Source organism: Helicoverpa armigera, chromosome 16, assembly GCF_030705265.1.
Source record: "Helicoverpa armigera isolate CAAS_96S chromosome 16, ASM3070526v1, whole genome shotgun sequence".
Taxonomy (NCBI): domain Eukaryota; kingdom Metazoa; phylum Arthropoda; class Insecta; order Lepidoptera; family Noctuidae; genus Helicoverpa; species Helicoverpa armigera.
Window position 1 is genome coordinate 9421139 of NC_087135.1, and position 26655 is coordinate 9447793.

At 34.3% G+C, this 26655-nt stretch overlaps 2 protein-coding genes across 3 annotated transcripts; one reads left to right on the forward strand and one right to left on the reverse strand.

The window, feature by feature from the left end:
* The first annotated feature begins 112 nt into the window (after positions 1–112).
* Positions 113–9263, forward strand: LOC110372136 (uncharacterized). Of its 2 annotated transcripts, XM_021328687.3 has the most exons (8): positions 113–310; positions 1359–1460; positions 4154–4249; positions 4443–4661; positions 4844–7586; positions 7926–8078; positions 8465–8614; positions 9050–9263. In XM_021328687.3, exons 1-8 carry the CDS (start codon positions 236–238, stop codon positions 9235–9237), a joined length of 3726 nt encoding a protein of 1241 aa, XP_021184362.3. In that variant the 5' UTR covers positions 113–235; the 3' UTR covers positions 9238–9263. The 2 variants fall into 2 exon arrangements, with proteins under 2 accessions (XP_021184362.3, XP_021184363.3); XM_021328688.3 differs by lacking the exons at positions 113–310; positions 1359–1460 and adding an exon at positions 2671–2856.
* Positions 9264–12038: 2775 nt separating this feature from the next.
* LOC110372153 (GDP-mannose 4,6 dehydratase) lies at positions 12039–26471 on the reverse strand. The gene is made up of 8 exons (XM_064038559.1): positions 26356–26471; positions 26041–26196; positions 23174–23368; positions 20595–20835; positions 19183–19415; positions 18548–18763; positions 16785–16924; positions 12039–16441 (listed from the first exon to the last, which is right to left on the reverse strand). Exons 2-7 carry the CDS (start codon positions 26110–26112, stop codon positions 16793–16795), a joined length of 1089 nt encoding a protein of 362 aa, XP_063894629.1. The 5' UTR covers positions 26113–26196; positions 26356–26471; the 3' UTR covers positions 12039–16441; positions 16785–16792.
* Positions 26472–26655: the final 184 nt, after the last annotated feature.

The window sequence follows — 26655 nt, forward strand, 5'->3', positions numbered from 1 at the left end:
TAAATTATTTTAGTAAGAATTAAACAAGCGAAGAGTTTTTTTTTTAATGGCAATGCTTCTAAATAAAATGACAGTCGTTAGTCGTTTATGTCAAACGATTTGTCAATTGTCATTGAGGGAAAATAATAAAAGCGGCGCGCGAGAGGAGCGGCAACGGCGTAAACAATCAGTGAAAGCGTTTACTGGTGTTGTTAATAAATCAGAAGCTATAAATTGATATGAAATAGTGGACAATATGGAGTGTACTCAGAGGTTGGAGTGTACTCAAAATTTATATGACACAAACACGGAGAGGACGTGCCCAGAACAGGTCAGTGGATAATGTTTTCATGAAACGCAGAAAGCCTCGACAACGAAATTACGCGCTTATTTTGACAACTCTTGATATAGGACCAAATTAGGAAATGTATTGCAGTAAAATATGCATTATTATGTAGCTTGAACAAGACATCAGTAGCTGACCAAGTCTATTTAATAACATAAACATAATAAGAAACGTTAGATACATAATAAGTTGAATTTCAAGTTATGTTTTAACCTGCAATATGTTTGGATGATTCTCGTTGATAGTTCCTGCAGACCATTGTAATTATCGAGAAACTGAACTTCCTAATGCTACTGCTCCACCTGCGTCTTAACGCGTTAAATTTTGGCATTACGCAGATGTGGCCAACGTTTTAATGGCAATTTATACTAATGGCATTATTAATAGCATTATACGTTAAGCGATAACTCGGGTGTCGGTTTTTTGGACACATCAAAGGGTTTTAGTGCGTAGCTTAGAGCGCTAAGTGATGTTGGCTACATTAATGCCATCTCATTGCACGCATGCAAGGACGAGTGTAGACACTTTGTTTAAGTTGTAACTGCATTTTACGAGCACGATAATGGAATGGTCAAATGAGAAAGCTTTAGTTTTTAGAATTATTTTGTGTGTCTGAGTTTAATCTCTTTAATGTATGTTAACGCGTTACTTCATGAGGGATTAACTCTTTGCGTAAGTGTAGCCAACACGCATTTTTAATGCAATAAGTAACGTGTAGTTGGCCATTGACATTAACGTTAACGCTAACGCAGGTGGAGCAGGAGCATTAGAATAGCTCACTGTTATAATGGAATACTAACAAATTGTGATACTTATTGTTTTGCACACAGTACCTAATGTACCTATTTGTGTCACTAGATAGAACTGTATAGGCATATACTTGAAATGTAAGCTGTGTATGTGCATCAGGTCAGCTATCCACTAGATTCAATGTCAAATTCAATGCTTAACAATCTACATGAATAACAAAACTTTACTTGATTCCTATTTCTCATATACACACAATATTATATGTAATTATGTTTACTTACAGGTCGGATTCCTGGGCATATGTGGAGTAAAACATCCAGTCCTGAAAGGCCCAAACAAAATAGGCAGAGATCCCCAAACATGTAGTATCGTACTTAACTTAAATGTGAGTACAAATCCTACTAATATTATAAATGTGAAAGTTTGTGAGAATGTATGGATGTATGTTTGTTATCCTTTTACGCAAAAACTTTGGTTGAAATTCGGTTTGTAGATACGTGTTACCCTCGATTAACACATAGGCTACTTTTTATCAACACACTACATGGGCGAAGCCGTGAGCGGAAGCTATACTCTATCCACGGAAGCAAGAGCTAAAAGGTAAACAAAGAATGACACTTTTTCAACATGGCGGTATAACCCGACCGATGACAAAATCACAGATACTGCGAACATTTTGCACAAAAATGTGACGTTTTGTCATCGGTCGGGTTATACCGCCATGTTGAAAAAGTGTCATTCTTTGTTTACCTTTTAGCTCTTGCTTCCGTGAATAGAGTATAGTATTTGATAATAGAACTTTAACAAATATCAATTTAGTTGCTGTTTTCCCGTGGTAATGCCTATACTGTGATAAAATATAGCCTATGTTACTCGGGACGAATGTAGCTTACCAAAGGTGAATAGAGAAATTTTCAAATCTGTTCTGTATTTTCGGAAGCTTTAGGGTAAAAACAAACAAAAAAATCCTTCTTTATTAGTTTATCACCTTTATATACACCTTCGATAGTTACATTATGAAAGAAATTGAAACATTTTTGTTAATATGCCTAATTACAGAAAGATAATGTAATACTCTTAAGTAGGGCAAACAATCTTGATAGAACTTTTTGCACAAAGAGATATTAATCTACTGATTTAAATAATTGACTAAGTCACTGTTATATATTGTAGGTATATGCTGAGCTTTTAAATAAAAATATATGCCAAGATTGTTAATCTTTTGTTAAGCGCCTACTCTAATGGAGTATAGCTACTAGAATACATAACATACATATGACCTTTTTGATTAAACATATAATTTCAGAACGAAAATATTATAATACATTTCTGTTTCGAATTTTAGAAGGCCTCACTGAATTAAATATAAAGAAGTAGCTGATAATACATGTGTCAGCTTGTTTATGTATTGGGGGATCCCCATTTAGAGATAAAACTGTAATTTAATAATATGATACAAACAATTGATTTTATGTCAGCTTGTTTTGAATATTTAGAGATAAACTATAATTTTTCAAGTAATAAATAAGGAAAAAGTAGTAAACTGGTGATAACAAAGTGTGACATATTTGATAAGTGTCTACATTTCTTATTCCACATTTTTTATTTGATTCATTTAGTTAATGTGATAAGGTTGTGGTTATTTGCAAGCATAAATAATACCAATTTACTTAAATAAAAATATATAAATAATATTATAAAGTTGACCAATTTGGTCTAAGGAACAACTGGTCCAATTTGTAAAAAAATGTGTGTTAGTGGAAAATACCTGATTTACCAAGGTAAGGACTACTTTGTATTCACATACAAATTAATTCCCATCTGCGTCAGCCACAACTGATAACTGGCAGTTTAGATAAATTATGGAATCAGGCGTTACTTTGTGGAAACCCATGACACAAAATGTTTGATAAATTATAATAATTTGTAAGTTAATCGAGGTTTTATAAACTCAACACGCATTTGGACCCTCCAAATCTGCGGATGATGATGATTTTATAAACAAGAACTTTATTAAATCATTTTCCAAGTACAGCTTATGCTATACTAGCTTCTGCCAGCGGTTTCACCCGCATCCCGTGGGAACCTCTGCACAAACCCGGATAAAAAGTAGCCTATAGCCTTCCTCGATAAATGGGCTATCTAACATCGAAAGAATTGTTCAAATCGGACCAGTAGTTCCTGAGATTAGCGCGTTCAAACAAACAAACAAACTCTTCAGCTTTATAATATTAGTATAGATATATGGTTAATGTATACTATTATCAATCTATTTTATCTGTAAGTGTGTTGCACTGTGTTTTATCAATAATGTTGTCATTTTATATTTATGGATGAGCCAAGGCCAAAGATGAGCATTCTGTATCATGTATGAAGTGGTTGGTAACATGATTTGAAATGCAAACATATGAAATAAACTTGCAAATGTTACATCTAGGCTAGTATAGGTGACTATATCACTATAATGATGTCATTTATAGACAAAACAGGAAACAACAGGGAAAACACCAGTTTAAATTGGTCCGTCTTCTAAAAATGATTGAACTGAATGCCTTATTGTTGTACAAACTTCATTTTATTTAATACATTGTTCTGTTTGGATGTTATATTTAAGTAATCTTTCAAGTGAATATGTGTTTATCCTGGAGATTTGACCTGTTTATGTATGTTTTAGTACAGTGCAGTAACAAAGTTATAGTGTTTCTTATTTGTATTCAGTTCACATATTTATGTCTGTAATGTGCACACTCCTTTCATTACATTTATGTGACGTTGTTCAATGTGTTATTATGTACAGTATTTATTGTACCTAATTGTTGTGTTGTGTTGTGTAGTATAAAGTTGCACATTTGCCCTACCCCATCAAATCACTCTTTCATTCTAAGGTTGGCTGTAAGAGAACCCAACTCTGGGTTAAGCTCGCCGTTGTGCATAATGTCTCCGTTTTCAGTGTGTCAAATGTATTTATGTGTGCAATAAAGAATAATAATTAATTAATTAATTACCTATGTTTTGTTTAGTAGATAGGACCTGATAGTTTTGTCCTTCGATTTAAAGCTAATCCAATTTTTTTTTCAGTCTGTTTCGAGGCAACATGCTGTGTTAAACGTACTAAATAGTAGAGAGTTCATGCTTATGGACTTAGATTCTGCTAACAAAACGAAGTTATTGAATGTGAGTATTGTACACGTATTTTAATTTTTAATTTAAAAAATTTAATTAATTAAAAAAAGTATTTTTTTTTGTAACAAAATTGTCTATTGCACAGCCAGATGCTTAAAGAACCACTACCCTATCATGTTTACTTTAAGAAGAGCATTTTAGAACACATAGACAAAATAATAAATAATTATTGTGTCACTTCCAGAACATACTACAACCGTACGTACCTCAGCCTTTAAGGGATGGTGACACAGTGCAATTTGGGGATATTTTCGGTGTATTTAGGCTGCTAGAAGAAGATAATGAATTGCCTATGACCCAAGCAATAGATATACCGGACACACCTATGGTGATTAAGCATGTTTCCAAGATAAACAAGGTTCCTACAACTTTGATACCAGAATCACCGGATGTCAGTGATCGGGTATGTTCTAGAATAAGATCATTTTATTTTATCATTTAATAAATAAAAAACGTGTACGTTACTGTAGGAGTATTGTAAATATTAATTTATAACTACTAAAGTATGACACAATAATATATTTTTATTATCACTATGCTACTTTGTTGCAAATACGTGTCACTAATAATACAATTGATTTCCAGGATGATTCATTTGCTACGCCACAAAACAGAAGCGCAAAATCTAGATTATCCAACAGTTCCTTCATACATTTAAATGCTAAACCTATATCAACCAAACCAGAGACCTCCCCTAAAACATATGGCAATCGAAAGTCTTCCAAACTATCAAATTCCTTAAGTTTTATAAGCAACCCTAATAAGAGTTTGAATGAATCATTAATTTCTCTCAAAGCTGGTAAAAATTTAATAGATGATATTCATGAATTGGACACGCAAGTGCCCAGTGCTAAAGCTAACGAAAGTACCGACTCAATATACACAGCGAATACACAAGTTCCTCCACGAGTCTCGTCACCTTCTATACACAGCTTAGACACACAAGTGCCTTCCACAGAACATTTACCTCAAGTTCGCAAAATTACCGGTCAACATGAAATGCAGTTAGACATATACGCAGCTAATAAAGAGAATAACAGAGACATATTTAACGCAGAAACGCAACCTTTCTTATGCGATGAAGCATTAGAAGTTGCGAATAAAAATAATTTGACAAATAAGAAAATCTCGGATGCTTCATCAAAATCAGAGCCCAAAGACAAATCAAATACCTCAGAAGAAGAGGTGTTATTTGATGACCTTGACGGGGAGATATTTGACGAGGATTTCAATTCGCAAAATATACTACAAAATGATTTGCCATTTAAAGAAGAACCTGTGAAAACTATACCTAAGGAATCTAGTCCAGCTGCATCTAAAAGAGATAAGAGGATAGCATCTGATGCCTCGACAGATTGTGAAGATATAGAAATGTTGCCAACTCAGAAAATACCTGAATTACCCAGTGAAAAGAATAAGCAGCAAAATGACACCAATTGCGTCAAGAGGACAACTAGAGTCAAATCTGATAGTTCCACAGATTGCGAAGATATTGACATCGCACCCACCCAAATTATACCTGAACTACCAATCAAGAAGAATACTACAAAAGAAGGAAAAATTGACAAAAATAGCAATGTGAACCCATCAAAGAGAGTTAATAGGATCAAATCTGATAGTTCTACGGATTGTGAAGATATCGATTTAATCCCGGCCCAAAAAATACCTGAAAAGAAAGACGTTGTAAACAATGAAGAAATCATTGAAATAAATGATGCATGTTCAGACAAACCTGATGAAGATGACATTGCAACGCAAATAATTGACTTAGATAACTATGTGAAAGAGAAAGTGCCATTTGAAGACATGCTCACCCAAGTTATAGATGTTGTTGAAGTTCCGAGCATATCTAAAAACGTTTCGTTTGATAAACGGCCTGCACAAATAATTAATGATGTTGAAGTTGTTCCTAAGAAACAAATAAAAGAGGTCGCAAGCCCGTTCAAGGTACCATCTTCAATAAAACTTAAAAGTAAAGAAATTCCGAAAGCATCGCCGAAAGATGCTGATAAAAATAAGCAAGTGAATGATGATAACTATTATAATGCCACGCAAGACATTTTAGAAGATTTGTGCACTCAAAATGATTTAGAAGTTGCAGATGACAAATCTAAAGAAACAGTGAAACATGACAATGTCGCTCTTTTAAAGAGAATACCCAGTGACTCGTCAGATGAAATGTCGACTCCTAAGAAGACGAAGCCGTTTGTATTCACAGACAGTGATTTACCGGATAGCCAAGAAATTAAGAAAAATGTGTCGTCGCACAGCAGAGCTAATGTCACTGACTCCTCCAGTGAATCTGAAGTAGAAAACTATTCAGAAGATCAGTTTACTCCAGTAGTACATCGCAAGAAGAAAAAATCTATTCCAAAGATAGACCTTACTAAAATGTTGGATGTTGATAAGCTACCAGTGAGAGTTATCACTCGACAGCGAAAACCCACCGATAAAATGAAAGGTTGCATCGAAGCTAATAAAAAGTTATCCTCTGACATGCTAAAGCCAACTTATTTAATTGAACAAGAGGACCAAATAGATGGAGATATTATCATAGAAAATATAAAAAGACTCAAAACTTACGAAAAGGCAAAGGCTAACAAAGAATCTAAAATTGAAGATATTGTCAAAGAGGAAAAAAAAACAAGCACGTCACGGAAGAAAACTGGCAGTAAAAGTAGCGAACCCAAAGAAAAGATTAAAGTGAAGATTGAAAAACCTAAAAAGAAAGAAACAAAAACTAAATCAGAATCAAGAAAAGACAAGAAGAACAACGAAGCGGAAAAAGATACAAGCAAAGAAGAAACAACTCGTACTTTGAGAACAAGATCTAAGAAAGTCGACACTGTAGATAAGAATACTGAACAGAAACCTGAAATAGAAAACATTAAAAAAGAACCTGTTAACAAAAGAAATTCAGCAGTCAAAAAACAAGAGAAAGAGAGATCGAAATCGCCTGAAATCGAAGTAAGAAGGAGTAAAAGGCAGCGAAAGCCTGTAGAGAACTTGGAGGACTCGCAGAGAGGTCCTAAGTCTATTTTGAAGAAGAGTTTACACGAACAGAGTACTGTTTACAATATGTCGAGTTCTAGCCCCGAGTCTCCTAAGTGTGTCAAGAGGCCTTTGGTTGACAGTGATGCGCCGAGTCCGAAACGTACAAGGGGTGGCAACACTAGTACCAGTACTACGAGTCAGAATAATAATACGACAGTTAGCAATATAAGTAATATATCATTAAGAGCGACACCGGCGAGGCAGATGAAAACCCAACATGTGCTGTTCACTGCGTTCCCCAGTGCTGAAGTTAAACAGAAATTGGAGAAACTAGGTAAGATCTTTGACTATTGGCACCAATTGTAATTTTTGGGGATGATTTGTCTTTTCTTTTAACCAACGTAAGTTTTTTTTGTAGACTGAACTCAGTAGATAATTTTAAATATGATTCTATAGTCTTGCTAAACTAATGGTTTCTATAGTCTGTCTATTAGTTGATTTGCGATTAGAGGTTGAATTTTGCTACTAGCTTCACAAATATTTTGTCAAAATGCAATCTCCTGTTCAATGTCAAAATTAAACTGAAAAGACTCGAAATTTCTTATAAATCTTTCTTATTACAAGCATATATATTTTTTATTTATTTTTCATAAAAAAAAATATTTTTATACAGGAGCAGTAATAGTATCAGACGTGATGCAATGCTCCGTGGTACTGACGGTGTCGATAAAGCGTACGTTCAAGTTGCTGTGTGCGGTGGGGCTCGGCCGGCCCATCGTCGGGCCCAGCTGGGTGCAGGCCTGCGTAGACACGAAAATTATTGTCGGTAAGTCTACAAAAACATAAGAAAGTTTTAGGATACGTAGTCGACATTATCTGTTCCGTTTCCTAGCTGTGTCTGGGCCCGCTACCAGGCTATCAGCAAACAGGTGAACACTGAAGCATTAAACTTGCGTGAGGCAACGTAAATGTGTCGGATTGCCGTCCCAGCGGGCTATGAGAGCGAAGGAATAGTGACTGCACCTGTGTCTATGCAAATGCTTGTGCACTCTATGTCCTCCGCAGTTGGCTGATCTCCATATATGAGACTTGACTTCGTTATAATTAGGCTAATTTGGTTGTACAAAAGTAATCCAAAACAATCTTTAAACATAAAACAGACTTCAAAAATCCATTCTCCACCTTTTAAAACATATATTTGTTTAATTTCAGATCCGTGGCTATACTTGATGAAAGACGAGTCGGCCGAGAAGCGATTCCAGTTCAGTTTGCAGAAGACATTGTCAAGCAAGCGAAACTTCTTGAAAGGTTACAATGTCTCGTCCACGCCTAACGTGCAACCAAATGCCTCGGAGATGAAATGTGAGTACTTTGCATTTATATATTTACTTAATTTTATAAAAACACTCGATATTTTTATTTAGTTCTGTAGAATTGTCAAAATTAGAATATTATTAATATCATAGCTTTATCGCTTTTTGTAGACAGTAGACTATGGAAGAAGAAAACATACTGCGCCGACTCCAAATAGGCCTATTTGAAATAAATAAAAATTAACTTAGACTTTGAATAAAATTGTAATAATTGCAGCGCTTTCCCGGAAAAAGTGCCGAACTATTGTGATTAAGTGGTTTGTCTACCACTTAGCTACACTGACAGAAATAAGCTCCAAGTTCACTTTAAACAACTATACCTATAGGTATTTTGAACATTCATTGTAGTTGTTTTAAAAATAACTGCCTGTAAACGTGCGCTTTACATAAACAACCCAACTAATATATTCCTATATTATTGCAGTAATAGTGGAATGTTCGGGCGGTACATGGAAGGAGGGCGGAAGTAACTGGATCTGCGTATCCTGTCCCAAAGACAACGCCACGTGGCCCTCGCTCCGGAAGCGAGGAGCCACTGTCGTGTCCACGGAGTTCATACTCGGCGGCGTTCTGCGACAGAAGATCGATATAGAGAACAATACGTTCAAATAAAAGCTTGTAAAAAATACGACTAAAAGTACCGGAGATCATTGCTGTCCTTGTAAAATTATTATCATCTTTTTCCCTTTTTAAATAGAGTATAAAATCAGTTCGTCTGTGACAAGAAGAGTATGGACTACTGACTGCATGATAGTCGTAAATGATTTTAGGTTCTATTAAATATCTAAGTAGCCAGAAATTACTGACAAATTATTATTGACCTTTTCCCCATTGAAATAGAGTCTAAAATATAAAACTACTGTAAAATGAAAAAGTTCGGGACCACGATAAATTGGTGAGTCCCGGCTGTTATTTTAACATCTTTGGCAGTCGATACGGGTAGTCAGAAGCCATAAAGTCTGCATGTTTTCTATCTCATCTTTAGTCATCCCGCTAGGCCTAGAAAAAGGCTAGGTAGACGATGACATGAAGAGAATTGAAATGAATATATTGTGTTAATTGATTTTAGACTCTGTTTCGATATAGATAATGTCGATAATAGGTTGACAGTGAAAAATTCCCCAGTATGTTCATAAATCAGGAGAAAAATACCACTGTTTTTTGCATTTTGTGTAACTACATATATCAGGGTGTGGTATTTGGACTTTTGTAACTGTAAAGTTAGCTATATATTGACGTCTATTTTTTTAAAGATCTATGATGTTTTGTGTTTAATTTCTATCTATGTTGTTATATTATTGTATGGCATAAAAAATCTGAGTAAAGTTTGCTGTAGATTTTTTGTTTGTATGTGATTACACTGGTCAACAAATTATGTTTTTTTTTTTGGTGCAAAGGTGAAATATACAATTTCTTGTAGGATATTAGATACATAATCGAAGTCCAGAACATAAAGTTGCACTAGCACGTAGGGATTTAGAGATATACCCCTCCTAAAGTACCAAAAACGCGTTTTTTTATGAAATTTGATGTCATTTTTTGGGGACAGCAGAATTTTCTAGGAATTTCTAACTAAAGCATCATATAGTACTACTTTCCCCGCATTAATTTATATTTTTGCGAGTTTTATTTCCCGATATATACCATTTTATAACTAAAGTGGAGTTTTTTCATACTAACAGGCCAAATGAAATATAGGGAAGATCGATATATCGTAGCTGTATACATATTTCATGAAAATTTAAACTCTTAGCGTTGGAAATAAAAATGAATTTCAATTGGGAAGAGTAGTACTATATAATGCTATAGATAGAAACAAAAAAAACAATTTTGCTGTCCTTCAAAAAAATCGTCAAATATCGTTAAAAAACGCGTTTTTGGTACTTTAGGAGGGGTATATCTCTAAATCCCTACGTGCTAGTGCAACTTTATGTTCTGGTCTTTGATTACGTATCTAATATCCTACAAGAAATTGTATATTTCACCTTTGCACCAAAAATGCTGTTGACCTGTGTTATTAGATGTAGCTAATGTAAGCTTTTTTAATAATAGTACTTTTTGTTGCAATAAAAATGCACTTTACACAGACAGGTTCTGAAATTAAGATGTAAATAAAACGATTATGATAAATAATTATAGATTTGTATCATTACTCATATTGTTTTGAAAAGTACATAAACCCAGTCTCTAAATAACCACCTAATAACGTATGCATTTAAAAGGTTTTTAACCAATAATGACTGGCACTGTATAGATTAAAATTATTGTTAGAAACTTACTCTAAGGTAAATAATTTTGTACAATAAGCTTACCCTTAAGTTTTGGAAGGGGTCAAATTGGTAATTTGAATGGTTTCAGTCTGTTATAATAATAGTTTTTTTAATAAGAACTCCGTCGTTCCGAACGTTGTTGAGTGCCTTTGTATGCCAAAAACATTTATTTTTCGACTAGTTACATGATACCAGTGAGAGACGCAAAGATTAAAACATAATTAACGAAGCTTCGTTTCAATGTACAGTCAACTTCAGGTCAGTGGTAACACTTTTATTGGAAAATCGTACTTATTACCATTGAGTTAAGGTGCATAACAGTTACCACTGATGTGCGGTCTACCTTACTACCAAAATCAAAACCTGAAAGATGTTTAAAAACTTAAAAAATCACATGCATTTGTGTTGAATGTTTGACCTTAGTGTTAAATCATCCTTTATAGTAATTATTGGTTGATTAATATATTATCTTTTTAAATAATTCTTGATATGCAACTTACTATGTTTTATGAAAACGTATTGTACCTGTACCTATAGTAAATAGTTTTAGTTGTATTCATTTTTAAGGAGTTCATGAGTATATTTGGAAATATTGAACAGTTTGATAGCTGGAATCATAGTTTATATTTTGATTCTACGATTGTTTATTGCTGTATAATATAGTGTTAGATTTTGACCATTGTTTTTATTTTTGCTTGTCTCCTTGCTTTTACAAATTTTCCACAATTGTGTGAAATATGAGTTACTTCTTGATATGGTCTCATCATTTGATTACTCATATATGGTACCCGACCAAAGATAGTAAGTGGCAAGTGGGTTCATGATATTCAGACATGCGTGTCCGGGGCATGACATGCATGGGGTTGAGATTTTAAGGTTTTGAGACTGATATCGAGTTCAGTGTCATTCCAAGGAGAAACCTCTTTGGCAGGGCGCTGAAACGGGCCTTTAATCAACAATACTATGAAAAGATGTATGTATTACCAAGTATTGCATGGCATTGTAGTCTTCGCTCACACGCATGAAACCCCGAAAGGTAAACTACACAGTCAGCTAGTAAGGGAAGTCGTAAAATATGACTTATTCGGGTTCTTTTGGAAATCGATGGCAACATGACAATGTTCTAAAATGAAACGACAAATGTGTCAATGATATTTTTATTTACATGTTAAAACAAAATACTGGCATAGTGTAACAATACGTTTAACATCTGTACATTATGTACAAGTGGAATGTCACAATTACGTGCGAACTGGGGCTTAATTCTGCTAATTATGTGATAATAGAATATCAATTGAATCTCAATAGCAGTTTTAACCTTAGCGGGAATTCTGCTACTAATATAAGACCAATTGTTTTCCAATGACATTCCATTTGGTCTATAGGGTAGTCTGCTCTAAAATCATTTTGCAACCAACCCATTTACAGACTATATGATACATTATATTATTAAATCACATAAAAGGATAAAACGTTTATTTAAAACAAAAAAAAATACTAATAACAAATATGCTTCATTTGTTATTGAGTCGTGATTGAATCTTAGTTGGCTATCAATCGTATGTCGCTTAAGTAATATTAGCATAATTAAGCCCCTGAGTGATATAAACTGCCATAACTATTGTAATAATTCGGTTACTCATACTATTATAATCAATGGAATATGAATAACATAGATACAGAAAACTAACAGTTATACTTTATAACTATTCTTACAAACAAACTATTGGTTAAATTAAACAGATTTATGGCATTCAAACACATTTTTAAATTATTCTTAACCTGTTTCCGACATTACTGTATGAAGTTAATAGAGACAGCACCTCGAAAAATGACAGTATTATGATATAGCCTTTTTATAATGAAAATTGCTTGTTTTTAGTATAATTTCAAAGTAACAGTAAGTACACCAAAAAAGATTTTGTGATGAATATAATATTTCTAAAATAATAGTAAACGAAGTAAATAATTTCTCCATAAACATTCATTCATGTATAACAAAAAATAATATTTGTTGATGAGAATTTTTCAACAGCCAAGCTTACAAACAAAATATAAGTTTTATACGAAAAATAACTAGTAAGCATTAAATTAGTACGGTAGACCGCACATCAGTGGTAACTGTCATGCACCTTAAACTCATTAGTAATAAGTATGATTTTCCTATAAAACTGTTACCACTGACCTGAAGTTGACTGTACATATTACAATATTGTTAAAACCATACGCAGTTTATTTTTACCTATAATACAAATTGCACTACCTATACCTGAAAGTATACATTTAATTCCCTATTGAATGTTTCACATATCAAACATAGTTAAATAAGAAATATTTATGTATAAATAAAATACTATAACTAATGAGATAATTCTCCGTTTTAAAAACTAAAGCTTATGTTTACTTGGACTAATTAAAATAACTCACTGGTTAAAATGCTTCTAATCTATTGTTTTATAATAAAGGACAAAAAAATATTCATAAAAATAGCAAAGAACTTAAAAACGGCTGTTAAAACCACCGTTGGAATACTAGCTTTCATCTAAAAAAAATGCATCCAACTCGGTTCATTCTTTTAGGAGCTATGGCGTATAGACCGATACAAAAATGTAATTGGATTGAGGAAATCTCTATCTCATTCCCTCGATTAGAATTAGATTTAGAGTAAACTTGAGTTTAATATTGTGGGCCATATTTGATTATTTCAGGGAGGTTACATTTGTGCGTTTGTTATTCTCTCGTGAATTTCATATCTCTCACGCTATATTATAAAAGAAAACCTGGTAGTTAAAACTACTCATATTTCGACTCAATTTCACCGACAACATAAACGTCCTTTCTACTTAAAACAAACGTTAACTATGAATTTTTACGTACATATTTAAAAGTAAGCAGTTGTTGAAAGAGAAACTGACGTTTATGTTGTCCATGGAAACACTATTTAAGCCGTTGTAATTATAATGTAAGCTAAAATAATTTATTACACAGCTTTATTGCAATATAAAACCCGGTCCAAAGAAAAACTTTCTATTCGCAAAAACTAGCCATTATTTTGCACATACATAAAAAGGGGTAAATGCTGACCCAATTTTAGGAACATTTTTTAATGTTACTTTATTTAATAAATGCGTAAAAGCGAATGTAAATTTCTATAGAAATGACTGAATATAAGAAAACAGGACAGAGGTAGAATGTATCTTAAATTATCACAATAGCATTCTAGTGTAATTTTTGGTACACTCAAATTATCGTCCGTTTAAATAGGCACTTAACTTAAAGTAAACTACCTTGATGTCAATTTCATTTAAAAACTCGGTTTGAAAGTAATATTGATTCAATCAATGTAACTGTTGGTTTTGCGAGTATGGTGCAGAAATTAAACACTATAATAACAAATAATGATTTTAGTAAGCAGTAAGTATAGTAGTTTATTTGTTTTATATACAGTCATGGACACATAATTAAAGACACCCCCCGACTCGAAGTGAAATAAATAGTTATGGTACTGACATGAGGTTAAGCACGGTATAAACTGTAGTGTAATAATTATTAAAACAAACATTACAATTGTGTTCTTTAAATTAAGGACAAAAAATATTTTCTTTCTTTTATACTTTAGATATAAAGCTCTATGGGAAATGAACACTAACTTTTGTAGCTGATACTTGGCTGGTCAGCTAATTAAAGACAGTTAAAGCCCAGTTAAGAAAAAAAAACGAAAGATACAAATAGTTGCCATACTTTTTTTTAGAAGTGAGTAAAATACTTATGAAAACTCGAATTAGGTAATAATTTAGGTTTATTTCGTTAAAAAATTTCATTTTAGTCCTATCAATAAGACTAGAACAAAAATTCTGGTAAGTAAAATGTTTTAGGCTTATTAATATTATATTTTGACATACGGATTTATTCATACCACTTGATCTATAGTAAGGACATGGTAATAAATTTATTATTAAAGATTTCTTATCAATGGCACTAAAAAAGGCAGGGTTTGAGAACAACTCGAAACCGACCCCAAGGAAAACTTGTCCGCAAACAGACTTTAAGGCGGTGCTATAGGCAAATAGTGAACCATTTACATGATTCGGTACTGGTTTTTTTGGAAGTCATCTGATGCTAAAAGGACGACAATTGTGTCTGCAGAACTTTTAGACTACAACCGGGTCGGGAAAAGCTGTAAGGCATGGGTATCGGAAAATGTTACTTTTGGAAAAGCACCGCGTGTCCATACTGTAGTTGGGTATTTCTATCAAATGTGAAAGGTGCAGTTAACAAGTGTTCAAAAATGTATTTTTTTTTCTCATTAAACAAAGGGATACGAATAATCCTAAAATAATGTATCGAAATTAGTCGCCTCCAAAACATGAGATAGAACCAAAATACACTAAGAAAGTTCTCAAACATAGGAGGCGAAAAAGTAATAGTATTGGGGCTTCTCTTCACTACTTGGTGTGGTGATCTTTTAGAAAGATATTATTAAAAATAGGCGAATTCAAGTACTATAATATTTTAGAAATAGCATCTTGTTATATGCTAAGCGTAATTTACCGGTCCTTAGCGCTTTCCAAATTAGAAAAGTTCTGAAAAACACTGTAAGAGTAGTAAAAAGGACTCTTTGATCGAGCAACTTATGACGGTTGTGGTTAGGCCCATCGCAAATTTAATAGAAAAAAAAACTGGTGATCGGCCAGAAAACACAATGGCGATAAGTCATACATGAAACATTGATCAATTTTACACAGATTTTTATGAAGCATGGAAGAAAATTCCCGTAGCGACTTAAAACAAAACTGACCGCTTGCACGCTTAGGGATGTCGTGCTGTCATTGAGGTAAAAGGAAATAAACCTAAAAAAAAAATATTAGTATTCATTAGTATGCTTAGTTACAGTGTAGGGAATGTTGTTATAGAAAAATATCATCAATAATATTAATAATTTGCATTTCTTCCTCTGAGCAAATAGTGTCTTTAATTATATGGCCAGGCCACGTTATGGTTCATACCGCTCGAGATTCGGATAAAGCGAAAAAAAACTTGTCGCGAAGGATCACTGAAGATAGTCTTTAGTTTTAATATTTCACAATGCCCTCTTAAATATTTTAAAATAGAAAATAAAGTTCCAGTAGCAATCAGAAAAAAGAAATGCAGATGAAATGCGGCAGCAATTTAAGATTCCAACAGTGTCTTTAATTATGTGTCCATGACTGTATATCTGTATATATATAAGATAGTTTACCTTGAGTTAAGTGCCTTCTCAAATGCGAGTACAGATGTTGCTGTAAAGTTGACCCAATAACCATTCAAGCGTCAATCCAAGAAATTGGACGCAAAAACATCCACGGGCATTTACCGACTGAAAAAAAAAGTTTCTAAGCTATTTCCTTGTAACAAATGCTAGATAACTTCGAAAAGGCACAATGTACTGCCCTTTATACAATAGTTCTAATTGTGATAGTTGGAGATCGCACGTCTAGCAACAGTCTTCTTATTTGAAATCACACGCGCTTCAAATGCTCGTTTCTAGTGGAAGAATTGCATTGATCCTGTGGTAAAAATATTTAACTTAGTAATAAAAAAAACACATCCCAATTGAGACCTTATTCCTTTTTGGGAAGTCAGTTAAAAATAGACGTTTGAGTTTTTAGAATATGGCATATAGCAATGACTTATGAAAATGAAACTCCCTTATTAATGCCATTTTTCAGGAGACTTCCGTATACAAAAACAGAAAATAGCTTCAGTATTGAGACTTTGAGACTGAAGCAATCAAATTTCATCCAAATATTTTTATGTACACTTTATTTAATTATTTTAATTTCATTATTATGAACTCTTTTGTTATCCAAAACTAATTGAAATAAGTAATTAAAAGAAAATTTATGTTACCTATTAGCCTACGCCTCCGGATTCCTCTTCATCAGCTCAAGGTCGGCTTCCACCATATCTTTGACTAGCTGGTCGAAGGACACTCGAGGCACCCAGCCTAGCTTCTGCTTGGCTTTGGATGGGTCACCCAGAAGCAGGTCCTGAAATTAAAATCACTGAAATAAGTCCCATGGAAGGAGTTTTATTGTTATTTATAAGCCAGGTAGAATCATCGGCACGAAACTTGAGCGCTGACTTTTACCTGCGCAGAAGTATTAGCAAAGAACCAATCCCGAGTGACGGCTATGACGCGATGCACTGCACCTCCGCGCCTCACTTCATACTACAAAACGGACCCAATAAATTCCTTCTGCGCAGGTGAAGTTCAGCGCTCAAGATTTGTGCCGATGATTATATTTTCCGCGCTTTCTTCACCGTCACAAGGAATTAGAGCACTCAGGTAAAAAAATTGCCTTCTTCAATAAATGTGTCTACATATGATGATGATGTCCTCCTACCCGATTATCGGCTACGGCGGCTGTTCTCATGTAAGGAGATTAGCCAACTGCGCAGGACATTATTATAGTGCACAAGCATTTAGATTGCATTGCATTTTGTCTACATATACCATGTCTAAGACTGCAATAATATTGTTTTTAGTAGGATTAATAGTTTCGGAGATATGCGCGTTTAACCACACTATCAGGTTAAGTAAGATACAAAACTGCCTTAGGTACTGCGGATTTACCTGTAATCCGTTGATTTGCTTATAAGACATTTCTAGTAAGCAAATCCACACATAGATAGAAAGCGGTCTGGTTGTATACGGATACTTTAGATTATTTCAAGTGTACTTAGTGATATGTTTTAAAATCAGATATTGATGAAGTGGTTTCTTTAACAGTATTCAAATATTGATTCTATTCTAATTTCATGTTTATCTTTATCATACTATCAGTATTTAAGTATTATTATTTAATGGGTCAAGTGATTATATCAGCTGTTAGGTTTTGATTTTAATTGAATAGGTACTTAGATAAATGTTTGATTACACTTACAAGTAAATAATATTAAATATTTGGACTGGGTTTCAGAAACATTTTACTTACACCAGAAGTTATGTTTTCTTAGAAAGTAAAAAGATTGAGTGTTTCCATTAATATTTTATGGGTCTCTTACTTTGTATTTACTGTAACAACAGCAAACCAAGAGTGACCAAGAGAGAGTAATGTTTTCAACTGAAATCTGCGTAGCTCTGCCCGGGTCGGGCCGTGGGTTTTAGGAACTATCATGAAGCAGCTCGGAGCATGGAAGTTGGTGATTGATACACCCGGGCATCGGGGAGCATGTAAGGTCGGTCCTGCTTGTGATCTCTCTCCGGTGGTGTCGGATTGCCGTCCCATTGGTCGCGAGAGTGAAGGAATGGTGAGTGCACCTGTGTCCAAGCAAATGCTTGTGCACTATAATGTGCTGGCACTGGTGATGTCTCCCGATTATCGGCTAGGAGGGCATCACCAATACTTTCAAATAAATGAGTAATAATAAAACTACAAGACTCACCACTTCAGTAGGCCTAAAGTACTTCGGATTAATCTTGACGAGCAGCTGTCCGGAGTCAGCATCGTGCCCCGTCTCCGCGTCGCCGCTGCCTCGCCACGACACGCGGCGTCCCACGCAAGCGAAGGCTTTCTCTACGAACTCGCGGACACTGTGGGCTTCTCCAGTGGCCACTACGAAGTCTTCAGGTTCCTCCTGTATTAGCATCAGCCACATGGGACACTTACCACTTCAGTAGGCCTAAAGTACTTCGGATTAATCTTGACGAGCAGTTGCCCGGAGTCAGCATCGTGCCCCGTCTCCGCGTCGCCGGTACCGCGCCACGACACCCGGCGTCCGACACAAGAGAACGCCTTCTCTACGAACTCGCGGACACTGTGCGCTTCTCCAGTGGCCACTACGAAGTCTTCTGGTTCTTCTTGTTGCAGCATCAGCCACATGGCCTAAGGAGTTATGGGTGGTTAGGTTAATTCATCATCTGTAAATGTGTCGGCTTCCAGTTTTAACGGGTACAGCTGACTAACAGTGTTTTAGAAAGAGCGACTGCCTATCTGACCTCCTCAACCCGGTTGTTGAGGAAATATCACACTAATATTATAAAGTCGAAAGTATGTGACTATGTGTGTATGTTTGTTAGTTTTTCATGCACAAACGGATTTTGATAAAACTTTGCAATGGTCTCGCTTATGTGTCAGATTAGCATGTGGACTTTTTATTCGAGTACAACAATGCAATAAATAAGGTAAATTCGAAAATTTCGTAGACAGCCTGTCAATTCATGAAAATGATGAACACAGTTTTCATGTACAATTACTAAAAATAAATTCCCAAAAGAAAGAGCTCAAAAAGCAAAAAATCATACCTCAATATAATCCTTAGCGTGTCCCCAATCTCTTTTGCTATCCAGGTTACCAAGCTCGAGGTACTCCATCAAGCCCAGGGTTATCTTGGCGACGCCCCTGGTAATCTTTCTGGTGACAAAGTTCTCGCCTCGGCGGGGGCTCTCGTGGTTGAAGAGGAGGCCGTTACACGCGAACATGCCGTATGCTTCCCTGTAGTTCACTACTATCCAATAGCCGTAGAGTTTTGCACAAGCTGGAATATATTGTTATACGTTATTGAACACTCAAATCTATATCTATACCAATAATATAAAGCTGAAGTTTGTTTGTTTGAACGCGCTAATCTCAGGAACTACTGGTCCGATTTGAAAAGTTCTTTCAGTTTTAGATGGTCCATTTAGGCTAAGGCTATAAAATACTTTTTATCCGGATTTATGTAGAAGGTCCCACGGGATGCGGTTGAAACCGCTGGCAGAGGCTAGTGTGTTAATACACATACTTAATACAGATAGGTTACGTACAACGCGACCTTAAACCAGAGTTGGGTTCTCTAACAGCAAATCTTGGAGCGATAGAGAGATTCAATAAAGTAGAGTAAGTTTTCATAAAAAAAATAGTTCTTATACAACAAAGATGTAATATAAAATCAATGGTCGTATTTCGACATGAAAATCATAGAAGCAATTGAACCTATTTGAACAGGTTTTGGAATAGGGTTTGAATAGGTAAACAGATAGTAAAGTCTAGGCTTCTTTTTATCCGGATGTGGTTCCCTCGGAACGCGGGTACCTGGTAGAAAGCAATTGTATAGGTCAATCAGTGATCATTTGACAGCGATATGTTTTGCATTAAAACAATGATAATGCTTATTAGAAAACCATAATCTTTTAAGTGTTTAATTAGAAGTTTTACTCATATTATCGCGCTTAATGGTAGGCATACATAAATTAATAATTAAAAATTACTCTAAGCGTGAAATCATAAAAGTCTTTGCGGTTATTAAAAAATCGTAAATACAAACATTATACGCTTATTATACTTTTATTGTACCGCTTTTACAATTATCGTTTATATTCAACACAATGCCAAGTTTTGGCGATCGGTTTTTAGTCTCAAAGACTAAGTACATTCTCTCTACTAACACTTTGCACTCTCAACTTATAAATAATGTATTATTTACCGCGGTTACCTCCCGTGGAAATTACTTCGAGTACCTGGATAAAATATAGCCTATACTCTGTATAAAATATAGCCGGTACTCTGGAATAAGTTGGTTCAGTAGTAAAAAAAGTCTATAAATTTGTATAGAAGTGTAGATATTTAATATATTACGTAGTAGTCATTATTGCTTCTGACTACCACATAATTTATTTTTGAGACAAAATGACCTTTTAAAAAATTCTCATTAAAAAATTATAATAAAAGAACTCACCATAAGGCGACCTCGGATAAAAAGGCGTCTTCTCATTCTGAGGCACTTCCACCACTTTTCCATACAGTTCTGAGGTAGAAGCCTGGTAGATCTTAGCTTCCTTCTCCATGCCAGCTGCCCTGACCGCTTCCAACAGCCTCAGGGTACCCAGGGCATCCACTTGGGCTGTGTACTCGCTTAACTCGAAGGAAACTTTCACGTGGGACTGAGCTCCTAAATTGTAAATCTCTTTGGGACGAATCTGTGGGAAAATTGAGAATATGTTTTTGTTAATTTGGTTGACCTTGATTTTTTTTTTTTGAAGTTAGACGATTTTTGTAGAAGTGGTTAGTTTGGTGTTTGCTTCGCGTTTTATTGCTATCAAACTTGTATATTTTTAAATGTCCTATATAAGTGTCTATAACAAAAAACTAGCTTCCTCTGGCGGTTTCGCCCGCTCCTGAATGAACTAGGTATCCGAACAAACTGTATAGGTAGTACTGCTAAGTTTCATCAAAATAAATTTAGCTGTTGACGCCTGCAGAAGAATAACCATTTATAGTCACAAACTCTCTTCTATATAGTATTTTGTAATTTTGAAAACCAAGGTCGAAAACTAGCACAAAATTACCGTCATAGAGTAATTTCTCAAATACCATTATTGCATGCTAGTTAAGCATGCCATATAACGAGATAAACTGAGCCCCGACGCGCGAAACCATAGCAATGCCTAATTAAAGACAGATTACTAATCTTACAAGTCAACAATATGTAGATATGTAAGAATTATCCACTCAAACATCCACTTTTGACGTACAATATTTTATTTGCCTAACAGTATAAACCCAGTTGTAGTCAGAAGCCAGTAACTCTGACGCCAATCTAACCAAGGGGTATTGGGTTGCCCGGGTAACTGGGTTGAGAAGGTCAGATAGGCAGTCGCTCCTTATAAAGCTTTGGTACTCAGCTGAATCCGGTTAGACTGGAAGCCGACCCCAACATAGTTGGGAAAAAGGCTGTAAGTATAACCCAGTTGCACCATTTAACTACAACGATAACCAAACCATAACCAGCTGTGAAATTGTCGAATCGGCGATTTGTTAACTGAAAATAATTCGTTTGTAGTTAAATGGTTTAATTTACCGTACCTAAGTAATAAATTGTTGAGCGATAATACTAGACTAGACCGCATATTTTTCTCATGTATGAAAAAAATATAGTTTTGCCCGTATTTGCTAACACAACCTAAATTCGTGAAAATAATGTATGTACGCGGTGTTCTCGGTACTTATTTAAATTTTCAGCATGACAGTTAATAAGGTTTTAAAAGAATTCTGGATGATTAGATTGCAAAAGTACTTAAAAATAGGATTTAAATTGAAGAAAGGTTTTATGCTTTCAACTGCTACATTATGCAAGCTTATCAAAGAGATAAAATTAATGAATAGTAGGTACGGAAGTACGGAATTAGAAAATTTTAAACATTCAATAGATAAATAGTATTTTTCAGGGTAGTAAAAGCAACCAGAGCTATATTGATAAGAACATTTATAAATATCGCGCGGTTTTATTCATGTCCGAGAGACTACTTCCCGCAAACGGATAAAAAGCAGCTTTAAGGTACAAGTCGGCAGCCGACCGCAGGCGACAACTGCAGACGACATGTCGTCGCTTCATTCAACTACGGAGGGAATTTCATAGAAATACATAGAAACCAGTAGTGTCGTTGCGACACGTCGTCTGCAGTTGTCGCCTGCGGTCGGCTGCCAACTTGTACCTTTATTCTGATGTAGGTACTTAATGCTATTTAATGTACGAAATGGAGTTACTCCTGAAAGGTTATTTAGTTTTTTTTTTGTGTCAAACAAAACACTGGTACTCTGCTACATCCGGTTAGACTGGAAGCCGACCCCAACATAGTTGGGAAAAGGCTCGGAAGATGATACTAAAGTATACCTTAATGGTAGATTTCACCAGCTAGGCTCGGATCTCATATCATGACAAGCATCAATGCATGCGTAAATATGAGTGCATAGTGACAGAGTTCGTAGAACTATGGTATTGTGTTGTAATACCACTATTATGTATCGGCCTTGGTTAGCAAGCTGCAATGTAGGTATTGTTCAACGCTGGTATGGTAGTTAAGTAGTACTACATAGTGTTTATAGTGTTTCACATCTAAATAATACTTTGAATCATCAAATTTTGATGCAGTTTCAGTCGCTCAATGTTTTTTAAGTCATGTGAATAAGATTTTAGAACGCAAAGAACACTTTGGATAGACAGGCCACTGTATTGGGGAAATTAGCGTAGTAGCTTATGACATTCCTCAATAAAAGAGCTTACTAACTAAAGAGATGTATCAAATCGGACAAACTCTTCATCTCATCATCATCCTCCGAGCCTTATTCCCAACTATGTTGGGGTCGGCTTCCAGTCTAACCGGATTCAGCTGAGTACCAGTGCTTTACAAGGAGCGACTGCCCTATCTGACCCCCTCAACCCAGTTACCCGGGCAACCCAATACCCCTTGGTTAGACTGGTGTCAGAACAAACTCGTCATCTAGGTACATGAATAATATTAATTTAGATTACCTCACCTTAGTAATAATGCGGATTAAACACGTTGTATCAGTGAGATCTCCATAATGTAAATGCATTCGCCCACCCGTGTGGCACGCGGGTTGTCCGTACAAATGCTGTATGCGGCCCGTGTTGAACGACGACGATCGACGGAGCACGCCGTGGACTTCATACCCTTTGTCTATCAGGAACTCGGCTAGGTATGAACCATCCTAAAAGGAAAAAGTAAATTATTTGATTTACGCCTTTATTTCAGGCAGCTAGGGCCGATAAAATATGCAATACATAAATAAATACTAATATACATAAAACAATTTTTAAGTCTGTTATTTAGTAATATGTAAATATGCTGCTATGTATGTATGTACTTATGCTAGAGGCAAGTTTTAAGAATTAGATAAGAGAGTGGGTGTTTGTAATATATTTTTACAAAACAAAACATAACTGAATTCTTGGTCAGTCACGATAAAAAATTTAGAGAAACACAAAAAAGCAGGAATCTTGGAATCTTAACTGATGTACATACTTATAATAATGTATTATAAGTCATTTGTCATCCGAAATAATTTATACACATTTTGTATACATTAATTTATTGTAGGAACATGTAGGTGCTATTAGTTGTAACCTTGAATAGCATATTTAGGTCAATAATAAAATGACGAAGTGTTGTCATACTATCTATTAAGTAATTAATTAATCAACATAATGTAATAGTGACTCATTTACTGGTGCTTTTCTATAGAAAGGCAAACAAACCAGATGTGTAATAATAAATAAATATAGATACATACATATGTACATATGAATAACATAAAAGAAATAAATATATTTATTCAGCCCTACTGAATAAATAAAAAAATATGTTTTCTTATAAGGTGGTTAAATGTTATTAGAAGGTTAATTAATGGGAGCCTATGAAGACACAATTGTTAACAATATGCATATGGACCTACTATGTAATATTTTTATTTGTATACCTAAAGTTAATCTTATCATACATGATAGCAATCTCTTAATTAAATTGTATCTATTCAATTAGTGAATTTACAAGAAAAATTAACGGATATCCTTAAAAATAGGATGCTTTTAGTGAGTCTGATTAGATAAAAAATAAATATCACTAAAATGTATCACTACTGTCTATCAGAGAGGAGATATATCACTATTAAAAAAACATGGCATCTATTTCCTGTCTATGGGCGTTTTGTTTATCAATGCAACAATGTCATAACATCCAAACTGTGCTGAGTTTACAACAACATTCACATTTTTAACAATTGATGCAAACATCAAGACTTCTTTCAATAGTTAAAAAAAGTTAACATTTGCAGATAGCATGACTTAATTAATTTGAACGTCTTGATAAATTCATTCTAATAAAGTCATTTATTTTAGTATGAATAATTGAGTATTTTAAAATAGAATACTATAAGAGCAATGTAATACTGGCAAAGTCAAAGTCAAAAATCATTTATTAAAGTAGGCTAATAAAAATAGCATTTTTTTAATGTCAAAATTACAAAAATGACAGCACCCCAAAACGCCCCTCTTTCACCACTTCATTTTAACTTTTACCATGATTTTAACATGTAGGTACACTCAGTCCCGCCTTTGTGCTACCAAAAGAACAATCCAATACATTAAAATCACTTTACTTCTTAATCTATTTGTTACTCAGTAATTGTTTTGATAACACATTTCTGATTTCAGGGAATTGCAGTAAATCAGTTAGGTAATTATCAACAGACATATTACAGTAAAATGTATGATAGCATTGACAGATTCATATGAATTACCCTATCTTATTACATCTTTATTAGATTATTTAACCAACTAATTGATTTACAATAACATACTTTTACTAATCCACACTAAATAGGTATTGCAAAAGATAAGGTCAAAATAGTTTTGATATCCTACAATATATAAGGATATATGTTACTAGATATCTTTATATATTTTTTATTTATTTCATCATTTAAAAATATATAACAAATAATCTTTCCTGGTTGTTTTTAATGCTAGCTATTTTTGCCAACATTATTTAAAAATTATTATGCCTACTTATTATATTCAAAGTTTAAGGAAAAATAACATTCTTGGGCTAAATAGGAAAATAATCATAACTTTGTGTGTAATATATACATGTGAAAGTAAGCCATTAGATTTTTGGAGTATGGAGTTTGAAGCATGATAAATATAATAAACAACATACAAGAATATTCAAAATAAAAATGAAGCAGTAAAATAAGTACTAAGAATTTCATTTAACTGCGTAACATTTTTTTTTACTTATTTATGTGCATTTTTTTGTCGAAAACAGATTTCTTTTGGAAAAAAATATAATTGATTAACTACTATTTAAAAGGAAAATACTGTAACTCTTGGAGTAACTCAGTCTTAATTTATTGGGAATGGCAGTTGGTTCACGTTGATGATCCTAATTTTTGTGGATAGAATAAATTTTAAAATCAAGTCGATACAATATAATATTTACTTTTGCTGAATCATTTTATCTGTTTAGCCAGATATCTGGTTACTGTATGAGTATGCTATTTAAAAACATTACCTACCCATCATATTTTAAATATATGTAAAATCCAGAATGTGTTGTTTGTAGGTATATAAATTTTTTGTTTATTAAAAATCTTTATTGGTATTCTTACTATGTATTAAAATGCTATAAAAGGAAAACATAACAATAACGGATTTACAATAAAACGGATATAAAAGAAAGAAAACATAGTTCAGTCCTAAAATTTGGCCATAAAGCGTGAAATTAACTATAAAACAACTTAATTTGGGACCGACGTGGCCCAAACGGAAATACAAAACTGCGTTATTTACCGTGAAATACCTATAAACAATGAATCGCACGTACCTGCCCTGTTATGCCGGTTATCAGAGCCACTTTCCTATTATCATTCACAATACTGGAGCCTTCGCCAGACATTATAGTAATCCTCTTTTAAATGGTGATATACCGGAGTTCTCTATGGAAGATGAACACGTCTGCCCCACGAGCCGGCGCGCTTTGCTGTGGAAGACGGTGATAAGCTTATCAAAACAAATTAACGCTTCTACGCGAATTGTTAGCCACCTATGTTTAAGCCAATTGCCGAACGACACATTTGAACACTGGATAAGTATTGTGTCGGTACCTAAAATTGTAATTAAACATAATAGGAATTACTACCTTGATAAGAAATGAGGAAAATAATCCTTTTTTTGATGCTAATCCTAAACAACAGCACTAAACATAGAAATTAACATTGACACTTGACAGAACACTGATGACAGTGACAACACTTGACACTGTGACACAAAATGACAAAACCACGAACAGATAAATAAAATTAACGTGACGCGATGCATGACGCGATGTCGCAAGTGAAGCTGATGGATGACAAGATTTTTTTAATTTTATTATGTGATATTAACTGAAGTTGGACTAATTTGTATGAATATAAAAGATCACCCGATGACCCTTTGATTA

Coding starts and splice junctions, on each gene's coding strand:
- LOC110372153 (XM_064038559.1), bottom strand. CDS start 26,112: ATGTCTGGCGAAGGCTCCAGTATTGTGAATGATAATAGGAAAGTGGCT. Junction 23,369..26,040: donor TAACCGGCATAACAGGGCAG/GTACGTGCGATT, acceptor TTTTCCTTTTAG/GATGGTTCATACCTAGCCGA. Junction 19,416..20,594: donor TTATCCGAGGTCGCCTTATG/GTGAGTTCTTTT, acceptor AATATATTCCAG/CTTGTGCAAAACTCTACGGC.
- LOC110372136 (XM_021328687.3), top strand. CDS start 236: ATGGAGTGTACTCAGAGGTTGGAGTGTACTCAAAATTTATATGACACA. Junction 311..1,358: donor AGAGGACGTGCCCAGAACAG/GTCAGTGGATAA, acceptor GTTTACTTACAG/GTCGGATTCCTGGGCATATG. Junction 1,461..4,153: donor GTATCGTACTTAACTTAAAT/GTGAGTACAAAT, acceptor TTTTTTTTTCAG/TCTGTTTCGAGGCAACATGC.